At 40.2% G+C, this 11,163-nt stretch overlaps 1 protein-coding gene across 2 annotated transcripts in view; it reads right to left on the bottom strand.

Moving 5' to 3' along the window:
• Window positions 1-80: 80 nt before the first annotated feature.
• tmem131 (transmembrane protein 131) overlaps window positions 81-11,163 on the bottom strand; it is a 40,843-nt gene continuing 29,760 nt past the window's right edge. The window contains exons 13-41 of one of the 2 annotated variants that reach the window (XM_057338259.1): window positions 10,330-10,438; window positions 10,108-10,261; window positions 9,829-9,999; window positions 8,889-8,999; window positions 8,622-8,756; window positions 8,055-8,159; window positions 7,869-7,955; window positions 7,414-7,566; window positions 7,191-7,266; window positions 6,986-7,100; window positions 6,758-6,896; window positions 5,943-6,052; window positions 5,752-5,824; window positions 5,248-5,399; window positions 5,020-5,162; window positions 4,744-4,927; window positions 4,451-4,636; window positions 4,195-4,350; window positions 3,664-4,109; window positions 3,304-3,488; window positions 2,930-3,066; window positions 2,551-2,672; window positions 2,313-2,462; window positions 1,987-2,143; window positions 1,754-1,869; window positions 1,581-1,665; window positions 1,393-1,496; window positions 1,169-1,311; window positions 81-1,080 (exon numbers count right to left, since the gene is read on the bottom strand). In XM_057338259.1, coding sequence (XP_057194242.1) covers window positions 820-1,080; window positions 1,169-1,311; window positions 1,393-1,496; window positions 1,581-1,665; window positions 1,754-1,869; window positions 1,987-2,143; window positions 2,313-2,462; window positions 2,551-2,672; window positions 2,930-3,066; window positions 3,304-3,488; window positions 3,664-4,109; window positions 4,195-4,350; window positions 4,451-4,636; window positions 4,744-4,927; window positions 5,020-5,162; window positions 5,248-5,399; window positions 5,752-5,824; window positions 5,943-6,052; window positions 6,758-6,896; window positions 6,986-7,100; window positions 7,191-7,266; window positions 7,414-7,566; window positions 7,869-7,955; window positions 8,055-8,159; window positions 8,622-8,756; window positions 8,889-8,999; window positions 9,829-9,999; window positions 10,108-10,261; window positions 10,330-10,438 — 4,265 coding nt within the window. In that variant the 3' untranslated portion in view covers window positions 81-819. The remainder of the gene's footprint in view (window positions 1,081-1,168; window positions 1,312-1,392; window positions 1,497-1,580; window positions 1,666-1,753; window positions 1,870-1,986; window positions 2,144-2,312; window positions 2,463-2,550; window positions 2,673-2,929; window positions 3,067-3,303; window positions 3,489-3,663; window positions 4,110-4,194; window positions 4,351-4,450; window positions 4,637-4,743; window positions 4,928-5,019; window positions 5,163-5,247; window positions 5,400-5,751; window positions 5,825-5,942; window positions 6,053-6,757; window positions 6,897-6,985; window positions 7,101-7,190; window positions 7,267-7,413; window positions 7,567-7,868; window positions 7,956-8,054; window positions 8,160-8,621; window positions 8,757-8,888; window positions 9,000-9,828; window positions 10,000-10,107; window positions 10,262-10,329; window positions 10,439-11,163) is intronic. The other variant, XM_057338260.1, reaches the window with a different exon arrangement.

Raw genomic sequence — 11,163 nt, 5'->3', positions numbered from 1 at the left:
AGCAATCACTCAATCAACAAATGTAGATTTCTTTTCTGTTCATACAAAACTATGTTAAGCAGAAATAAAACAAGTTGCTTTTCCAGCCTGATATGTTTATTTCAACCAATGTGACCAATTCTTTCGCTCCAGAAGTGACAAATGAATTATTCACGGAACACATTTCAAGTTCTTAAAGCTCCCTCAAATTAAAAGTCAATTTCAGCAAATAAAGCTTTTCACTTTCGCCAGAGGCCAATTAAAACAAAATCAAATAAAATCTCAAAGTCTTTTACGAGCTGGCTTTGACTTCGAGGGGTAAGACCTTACTGTCCTAATAAACAAGATCTCGCCAACCACTTTCCAAAGTGAAATCAACCAAGTGGTCAGAAAATGCTCTAAAATCAATGAAATCCTTAAAGCAAAATAATAGCTCCGTACGAGCTGGGTTTTACACAAAGTGCTTTTTTTTAGGTTGAGTAACACTGCATCTTAAATCATACAGTAATACTGGGCCAAACACCTAAAATGCAGTACGACTCAAAACAGGGCATCTCTAAAATTGAAAAGAAAAACATTTTTTGCGTTGGACAAAAGGACAATTGAGTTGCGTTTGGCCAATGTCTTCAATCTTTCATCCTGTGTCAGGTAAAATGGAACGAAAGGCATTTTTAAATCGCACCACGTGAAAAGAAATAGTCCTTAAATTTGTAGGGGGACTTAGAAATGCATCTAAACCTTTCCAATGGGTTTTTATAATTAAAATGATCTTCGTTTTACAAACAAAAATAAAATTCTATTAGAAACCACTGCATTTTCGGTTGCTTAGTTTGGAAAATCTCAGGTGCCATTGTTGTTGTCAGAGCTGTTGGGCCAGGGCTCTGAGTTCCAGCGATTTAGTGAGGGAGACCACGCCATGCTCCAGGGGTTGTAGGTGCGGCCCATGTCATTGGGGGCAGGTGTGGGTGGTGCGGTGTGGCTGACCAAGTCAGGGAGAGTGGAGGAACCGGGAGGGTTGAAGGCGTTGAGGGTGGAGTCATTGCCAGTGGACCAGATGGAGCTGCTGAAGGACCAGGGACTGCGCGCATTCCCCAAAATGGACTAAAGAAAAGAAGAGAAAAATGTTAATCCTCTCTGCTAGTATTCTATCTCCGTTTTATGCATTTACTACATTGTAAGGGTGTCTTACAGTAGTTGGAGTTGATGGAGATCCAGCGCTGGTTGCCCAAGAATTACTAGGCTCGGTATCCCAAATGGACGGTGACGGTGGAGTGTACTCAGGCCAACTTTGCTGGGGCTCAGAATTATTAGGAACAGTCATCTCTCTGCAAACTATTATAAAGAATAACCACGATATTAGACACATTAAAAAAAAAAAAAAAAACATTTTTTTGTGGGTTGGTTGCTGCATACCTCCCGACAGGTTGAAGAGGTTGTGGGGTCCAAAAGCAGAAAAAGCATTAACTGGACCGAAACTGGGGCTGCTGATGCTATCTATAGGGGTCCACAGTCCAGAGCTAAAAGATAAACAATAACATCATGAAAACATGTTTGTAAAGTAACGAGATGAGATTTGTGATCTTATTGTTAAAATAACACACCTTTCAGACCCGTCGCTCTCCACTGATGTCATGTGAGTCAGCGTCACCTTTGCCAGACTATCAGGCTTTCCTGAGCCACTGCCACCTGTGAAAACAAAAGTGTAAGATGAATGCGTCATACACAACAACATAAAACGTGTTTCCATCAGCAGCAAACTGACAAATGAACTCACCGGGACTTTTGTCATAGCCAGCAGCTACAGCTGCAAAGGTAGGGTTTCCATTTTGGCCAGGCAGAGAGGCTGACTTTGTGAGCTTATTCCCTGGAGCCTTCTTTAAATTGACCTCGCTATAAAAATATAGAGAAGCAACTCATATCTCCTATACAAATGCCTCGACGGCAATTTTAAAAATGCCAGTCACTCACTCACAACCAGGTATAGTTTGTGTTTCTATGACAGGTTACCTGTTGGTGTGGAGCATGCTGCTGTAGCTTCCACGAGGCACCAGGCTAGGGGAGGTCGGGGGTGGGGAACTGGTTCTGGAGATAACTGAACCGGATCCTTTCAGGAATTGGTCTGCATGCATGGTCTGCATAGATATCTGCTGAAGACTGTCTGCTTCTGATAAAAGTATTAGACTCTGTATTAAACACAAGTAAAAAAACTATACAGCTATAAACTGGCCATGCATTTATATCACGGAAGCTATTAGTAGCAAATCGTGATTATATATAAGTCTATATATGCTTAACAGGGCCCAGTTTATTCTAGATTCATCACCCGCCATTACCAGTTTTGCTGAGGGGAATGTCCCATTCTGGAGGGGGGGACTCTTTCTCCCCCTCAGATCCACTGCTATGGCCCAGCTCCTGCATGGAGCCATTGGATAGAAACTTTCCAAGTGAAGATGGCCGCTCATCCCCCATCTTTCCACTGACCACTGGGACGAACAGAGAAAATGTTTTAAAACTTCCTAAGAGTTAATAGATGCTCAAAACAAAACCGAAGAGCTGGAATGGTTTACTTACATTTGCTCAGACCTCGTGGTTTGGCGACGCTGTGAATTCCTGGAATGTTGAGGGTTTTGTTGAAGGTTTTGCGCTGTTTGTCTTGTTTCTCCAGAGGAGTGATGTAAGGGAGTTCTAGAGAGCTGTGTAGAGAAAAAAGACGGTGTAAAAGATATGAGGCTAAAAGATGCTAAATGTATAAACAGGCAAACAAAAACTCAAGTCTTTTTCCACAACTAAAGGCACCAAACTGAATCACAGATTCACTGTACAGCCACACAGGTAGCCCCCTAAACTCAAGCCACAGGGCCAACCCCGTCGAGTCGCTCAAAGACCACAATTTTATGTGATGCTGCTAGTGACACTGTAATGACACTTATGCTTTGAAATCCTTACAAACCTGGTTTTTTCCACTTGGTTCTCCTTTTTCGTAGCCGATTGTTTCTTATTTTTTGGTTTAGTTGGGGAGGGAGTAATTTCTTCTCTTTCTTTTCCATTGTCCGCGGTTACTGTTTTTCCTTTCGCCTTCACTGGCTCCTGGTTATTACAACATATTGGAGTCAGAGAGTGCATATATTGTTCCTGTAGCTGAACTGATAAACCACGGGTTTGATTCCCATGAACGCAGACGAATTGATCAAATGAATAGGATTTTTAAATGCACTTTGTCACTTGGATAAAACGGTCTGCTAAATAAACGAATAAATGCATATAAAATGTAAATTACACAGTAAGTTTGTATTTAGAAAATACTGATTCATCTAGTGTATTTACCTCTTTAATATTTTCCACCATTTCTGGGTTTGAGGTCTCAGTGGTGGTAGAAGAGCTGTCATCATTGTCTGCCAGTGGTTCTTTTAAATCTTCTCCTTGAGTCCTTCCCTTTGTTTTCCTCTCCTTGTCCACTTTCCTCATAAGAGCTTTTGTTTTGTTCTTCACTTTCCCTTTTGATTCAAGCACTTTAAGATACAAACATGTAAACAGAACTGTAAAAATCACACAGCTATATTCTGCATTCAGCAAAAAAACATCTGCCATTTGACTGAAAGGAAAATTCATATTGTTCGTTTACAACTTCGAAAGTCTGAGAGTCTTCAAAATCTGAGCTTCTACTTCTCTCAACACCTGCATTACCTTTGTTTTGCGAAGATGGTTGTGAATTCTGTTCTGAAGACGCGATGGCAAGAGACTCTGGCCTGTCAAGGTCTCTATCCATGGCTACCAGGAGTCTGCTGTAGTCCTGATCCTCTGTACTATGGGCCCTGTTGGACTGTGAGGGTCCTGAGGTCTGGAGGTTCTCCAGGAGGCCTGACCCCTGCGGCTGCTGCCTGGAAGTGCGAGCCTTTCGGTTCGTCAGCTGGCTGAGTCCTTGGCCACTATCTTTATTGACAGAAAAAGCAGAGGACGATTGCATAGATCCAGAGCGGCCTGAACCAGATCTGGCTTTGCTGTCTGGCAGAACACCATTGCCGTTAGAATTGGAGTGCGGACCACCTTGTCGACCCCCAGCCCGCCCGCCACCGCTTGACCCGTACATTCCTCTTGTCGAATTCTGGTTTGAGTCTGCAAAATCATTCAAGCTGCAAGAGATCGAACACAAGGCTTGTCACACAAAATCACATCCCACATGAAGTATGACTAAACAAAATTACAAATCCAACTTACTTAGCCTCGCTTTGAATTCGCACAATTTCCCTGAGATCAAATGGTTTTCCAGTCTCCATGGGAGAGTTGGATTCCACAGACAAACGTCGTTTGAAGGGCTCCCATATTCCTTGGGCCTCTAGATAGGCTGTAGCGATGACCAGCAGGAACATGGCGCTACAGAAATAAAAGATACAATAAATACAACACAAAATGGTACAAACGATTACGATTTTCAGACAATCATAATTCTGTGCAGTGATGTGAGAAATGAGACCTCATAATGACGGAGACGCCGATGTAGAGCTCTAGCTCCCAGTTGGGACGGGGAAGGATCTCAGCACACACTGCCAGCATGTGATATGGCAATGAGGCATTCAGCATGAACACGAACACCGAGCCCCCTGCAGTCACCAACTTCAGCTCCCGGATGACTCGAGATGACGTGAAATCTGGTGTAAACCTGCAAAAACCAAATAACAAACTCGAACTTAAACTCTGACAAAAAAACTCATCATGTATAAGAAACACCCCTCCATTTGACTGTTCTTGCACGTTGAAACTACTCACAGTATGATGAGGTCTTTTGAAGTATTTGGTTTGAGTGCAAATTCTTCACAGTTGAGAATTTTGAATCCATAGCCCTCGCATGCATTGCCGCTGATCTCCATAGATCGGATGTGAATTGAGAGGAGCCCTGTGTTCTCCAGCCTGAAAATCTTCCGGAGAGTAAAGTTTGGTTCCTTGGCTTTGACTTTCGGAATAGAGAAATATTGCAATTAAAAATGAAGGTACCAATCTAGTTTGTAACAATGAGATTTTTGTTTAACGTTTTAAAACGCTCACCGTCTGAACAGTCTTTGAGGAATGCTTCGGTAAGTTTAAACCTCAGGGAGGAGCCGACACCTGGGGCTTTCCCAGCCAACTTCAGACTCTCTGTTGTGCCGCGACCATGAACCACGATCAGGTCCACTACTGTCAGATTGTTCCTGTACAAAAACGAAAGACAATGCTAGAATCTGTACTGAAACACTTTTCATTGCGTTTCGAGTCAAATTGGCACGCTGAGCTTACCTGACGACCAGCAGAGAGGACACAGAGTGGCTGCTGATGGGTCTAAACTTCACGTTGAATGACTTTACCTCCCCAGGCATAAGAAGCAGGTTGTATACGTAGGGTCGAAATAAACCTTCAACGAATCCTGTGGAACTCTTCATTACTGAAGACTGACACAAACAAACACACACACAAATAATTACTGTAGCTGAACAGAGTAACACAAAAGCAACTGTGCAGAACGGATAGAAATGATATGAGGGTCAGTCTAATTTTTTTATTTTTAGTGCTTAACTATACATACATTTCTGGTGTATGTATAACACAGTGAGGTAAAAATCACAATATATTGAAATACAGATTTTATCCCTCTAATTCAACGGTACAGCAATACTTAGGGAGGGGATCATGAAAGTAAGTTTTAGCAGAAGTGAATTCAAGGTTGTAGAAGGAACAGTCAAGGTGACCCAACCGTTTGATAAAATATACATACAGGGCCACAATAACCCCAGCATTACTTACCTGATTTTTCTGAACCTGGAATTCCAGTGTATTTGTGTCAATGTTGATGTTAGACAACTTTCCTGATGGAAACCTTTTAATTTAAGAGAAATAAGACATCTCTAAGGTATCAACATACAAAAGGTATAGGCCTCTTTGTTGGGTTCAAGTAAATTAGAGCCGCACCGGTAATCTCACAGATATTGCCTTACCTGTCTGCAAGTTTTCCTGTGAACACTGAGGGATTTGGGTAAAGAGCCACAGGAAGAACCTGAACGTAGACTGGGACGTCAGCGGGATTTTCTAGAATGACTTCTTCCTCCTTTGAAGACATAAGTGCAAGACAATGCATTTAGGTGAAATATCATAGTTTGTATGAGTATTTGTGTGCCTGCAAACAGAGCAAGGCATGTATCCGGGCGGAACAATAAAGACGACATGATGGCCTAGGGCCAGACTGGGAGAGATCTGGGCCAGCAAAAACCTTAAGATAATCACATTTGGGGGTTTTCCGAATGTTGGTTTTAGATCAATGGGTAAAATAAGTATGAGGTCAACATAAGTTGAAGGCACTTTGTGTTCTAAAACAAAATTTCACAGTCCTGCCTCAAACAAATTATGAAGCAACTGGTTTTTATTTTGAAATATGTTAAGAAGATGCTAATTGGAGCCACACTACCTGCACCCACAGATGATCTTATCTGCTTTACAAACCCAACATTCACATAGCCGTTATATATAATCTTGCTAGCAATATTTTTAAAGGGATTAACATTTTTATGTACGACCGTGTATAACTTCAAATGTGAAAGTCTCTTTAAAGGCCACACCAAGAAAAAGAGCTAATTTACACTTTATGAACTACAACAACAATGTATTGTTATGAATAAAGAGTTGCATTTATTGCTCGTAACAAATAACTTCAATTACAAATACATTTTCACAAAAATATGTTCAAGTAGCAGTGATCATACAGTGGTCTTTTTTTTATCTGTGTGTATGTGTACAAATTTGTAGAAATATTTACCGATGAGCTGTTGGTGTTTGTGAGAGGAAAATGGATCTGTTGCGATGAGTTGATCAACGAGGGCCATGTGAGCTGCGCTGAGATTTTAGCCTGCACGTTCTTCTGCAGATCTGTGTTCACTTCGAAGAAAGCTTCAACCCTGGGCAAATGTGAGAATCACGTCACAACGCTACAATGCATACACTATTATCTAAACACATCTGGTTTAGAGTTCGGTATGAGACTCACTCAAGGCCTGATTGTTCTTTGAGCTCTCGCCATCTTTTCAGAAGCCTCTGATGTAGATCTACATCAGCATCCCACATGTCCTCCTGCATAACCAAACCATGGGGCCTGGACTCCGCTGGATTAAAAACACAAAAGAATATAGATAAAATGCACGCAAAGCTAATTTATTTCGAAAAAACTGCATGAGGGCTGAAGAAAAACATACTTTTCAGTACAAACGGTAAGCCCACGTAACAATGGTCGCCACACTGCAAACTGGCTTCGAAATAAATGTTTGCTATCTGGAAAAGAAATAAAATAACATGGATTAATTTTAAACACACAAAAGTTTTGACCTATTCAAATGTATGTTGTTTTAACGTTTGTAAAGCTGTCGACAGGTGCAATGTATATAAGAGTGGATTATACAGTAGTGTTGTAACTGGCACCTTGGACTTTCGTCTGGGTTCCAACTCCACTTTGTTATTGCGAAGTCGTTTGAAGTAAAACCGGACGTCTTCTGTGAGCGAGCGAATTTGCTGAAGCCTTACTTTCTGCGAAAACGAACTCTGTATGCTGAACCCTTGGTGTACTACTTTTCCCTGTATGCAAATCCCAGAGCAAAAACAAAACTGATGAGAACATTACATGGAATCCATTTGAAACCTAATGAGTTATCGTGGTTTGCAAAACTCTCAAATTAGAACGACACTGGACACGGGAGCGGTGCTCAAACAATGACTGGGGGTGGATGTGGACATGAATCATGTGAGCTCAGTTTACATGTACAATACAACAGTGTGTCATGCTGATGCACTCTCACTGAACAGGTGCTTTTAAGCTATTGTTAAAAAACGCGAACAAACATCTGACTTTTGAATTTTGAGAACACTGGACAACTCACCGGGAAGGAAGGTGGCAGGATGATGTGTTTAGGTGAACAGCTTAATGTTCCTACAGCTATGAGAGCCTTTACAGGGATGGTCAATATCTGAAAGAGATGCAAAGAAATGGGAAGCATTGCGGTTGACTGCTGTCGATTTATTTGAGACACGCCCTCATGCACATGTGTTCTGAACGAAACGCATACCTCATAGTCTGTTGTAATGTGTACGGCTCCATCATAAAATCCTTCTAAAGCTTTTGCCAACAGAGTGACTTTAAATGCTGCGTAATAGCCAGAGGCTAAAATTACCTGTGAGAAACCAGACATTCAACACATAGGTATGAACACCTACACAAACAAATGACATAGTCCCAAAGTCATGCTGCTTTCCCTAAATACACAAATTGGACTCTGACTGCATGAGAAACATTCACTTTTAAAAACAAGAGAATGGAGAGTGGAATTCTCTTCTCATAATGTCACATTGAGGCAAGACAAAGCGACATTTCACACACTGTGGCATTTTAAAGATCTTGACATTGTGAAGTAACATTCATCTAATGGAAGAAGCATGTTTGTATTCAGAAACATGGTGGAATGTTACGAGATGGGAGGCCATTGACATGTAATAGTTAAAGCAGAATAAACTGAGTTACCACAACAAGACATCACTGAAAATCTGTTTTTTTAACTAAACGTAGTGAAGAAAACTTTTTTTAAAGTGCACAGATGTTTTGGCGATAATGGGGTAGTAAGGCGCTATGTTCTTACGGTTTTATGTTGGGCAGCCGAGGTGTTCTGGAGCTCTCGGATTCTGCTCAGTGCCGCACTTCTGTTCCCCCTTTCTGTGTTTAGTAGCTCCATTGAGAGACTGTCTCCTGTGACCAACCAGGATTTTATCTCCAACTGCAGAAACAAACACATTTATCACATTCATACATCAAACCGAAACTGTTGTTGCTCTGCAACATTGACTATTATTATTTTCAAAATTACTAAATGTCACACAAATGTACTGAACATGAGGAAACTTCATACCTCTATTGGGTTGCTGTTGATAACCACAAACAGTAAACTGCCTGTATCTGTGGCACTTAAGATTCCAAAATCCAAGATGTGCTCTCGAGGACACGGAGGAAGCACAATAGGCTGATAAATAAGAAAGCCATCAGACATTTTCTAAACTTCAGCAAAAGGTAACAATATTTACTGTTTATAGATATAGATATAAAGTCAACAGTAGTTATGGCCAGCCCTGAATGTTCAAACATTAAAATTCTCCACCCCAAAAATGAAAATTCTGTCATGAATTACTCACCCTCTAGTTGTTCCAAACATGTACACATTTCTTTGTTCGGTCGAACACAAAGAAATGTATTTGGAATGATGTTAGCAACCAACAATTCTGAGGCACCATTGACTACAATAGTAGGGAAAATTTTGAACAAAAAATAAAATACTTGAGGAATGTAGGTTAACAAACAGTCTGGGGCATCTTTGACTGCCATTTTCATTTTTCCTACTATGGTAGTCAATGGTGCTTCAGAACTGTTGGTTGCTAACATTATTCCTTTGTGTTCAAGAGAACAAAGACATTTAAACAGGTTTGGAACAACTAGAGGGCGAGTAATTGACAGAATTTTAATTTTAGGGTGAACAATCCCTTTATAAACAAAAAAGAGATGTAGAATTTGTGGGAATTTTTTTGTCATTTATTATAGTATAAGCTTTCTCGTGATCAACAGAAAATGTGGCCACTGTGATTTTAATGGTTTAATGTTTAAGAAAGCACTGTTTGTTGACACACTTGGGTGTGTTATCAATTGTTCACCCAACTGGATTTTTATTAAATTATCAACTTTTGTAACAAATCAATGACTTTATAACAACACGAGGATGAGTAAATCATGACAGATCGCATTTCTGGATGAACTAATCCATTTATTAATCTACACACATGTGGGTGTTCCAAATGTACCTCCAAGAAGCCCGTATAGGCCCTGACGGGCAGGTGAAATTTAGAAGCATTGGTGATAAGGAGAATGTTGCTGTCGATGTTGATGGAAGGTCGTACTGGCCGAAACAAAAGGGAGAATATGTAGCGCGACTCGTGGGGAGGGATAAGAACTGGCATGCTGAAATTGCGCACCTGAAAACAATGACGACAACAATCATTTATTTTGACATTCGTCACTTTGACTGACATTCTAATAGGACACAAAGTTCTCAGCTCCCAGAGTCTGGAAGCCTGACTTACGTTAAACATTGTTTTGGCCTCTTCAGGCAGTGACACATTGTGTATGCGTATGGCAAAGTTAAAGGTATTGGTGAGGTAGATGGGCCTGTCCACAGGATCTACAGGACTGTCTCTGATGTGGAACAGGGTGGCTGTGTGGTCGAAGCCCAGGTACCTAGAAAACAGTTATGATAGTTAATAATACTACTAAATCTATATTGGTGAATATTTAGGATTTCTTACCCTTCTAAAACCTCCGCTTGATAAGGGATTTCAAGTTTTGAGTAGCTCTTCTCTTTTGCCTTCACTGTAATTTTCCCAGAAAGCTGGTCCGATCTTCTTGCTTTTGAAGCTAGAAACAAAACATTTCTGTTGTTATATCTGCCAACACTTTTATTCCAAAGAAAACACTGAGCACGTGTGTTTACAACAAATGATTGTATGCACAGTAATGCTTTTATTACTTTAGGGAAAAAAAGCATCGTTAAAATGTTAAACGGCTCCATTGGTCTGCTGATGTGAAGAGATGTGTTTATTTATTTTGTTCATATTTGTTGAAAAGTAAATGAAGAATTTGGTTCCAAAACGCTATAAATCCATGTTGATTAATTTGAGTAAAAATGTGTTTTCTTTTACAAAGAAAGTGGCAAGATGAAAACCACTATTTTCTGTTTCAAACTTTCACATAGCATCTTTAGGTTCTAGTAACATATTCAAATCCAGATTTTGATTTTAAAAGATTTATTATAAAAACTGATCATTTTTACCCCAAAATGCAATAAATCCATAACAATTTTTTTCCAAATGCAATAAATCCGTTGAATCAATATAAAAGTTATTTTTCATATTGAAACTGTTGAAAATATACAACAAAGTGAGTTGATACACATATGACGGCCTCTGAACTCAATACAATACTAATCTTACATACAGGCAGCACTACAATACATTCAATCAGTCATCGCTCCTAAAATGAATTCAACGGGTCATCTTTTTAAGGCTATAAATTAGTGCCTCGTATTCTTAATCTCCTTAATCTCAGGGAAACTAGGAGCCGACCGTATTCAGAGCGCAATG

Source organism: Triplophysa rosa, linkage group LG7, assembly GCF_024868665.1.
Source record: "Triplophysa rosa linkage group LG7, Trosa_1v2, whole genome shotgun sequence".
Classification (NCBI taxonomy): Eukaryota; Metazoa; Chordata; class Actinopteri; order Cypriniformes; family Nemacheilidae; genus Triplophysa; species Triplophysa rosa.
The sequence above is the reverse complement of the archived record's forward strand: the minus strand, read 5'-3'. Positions and strand labels throughout refer to the sequence as shown.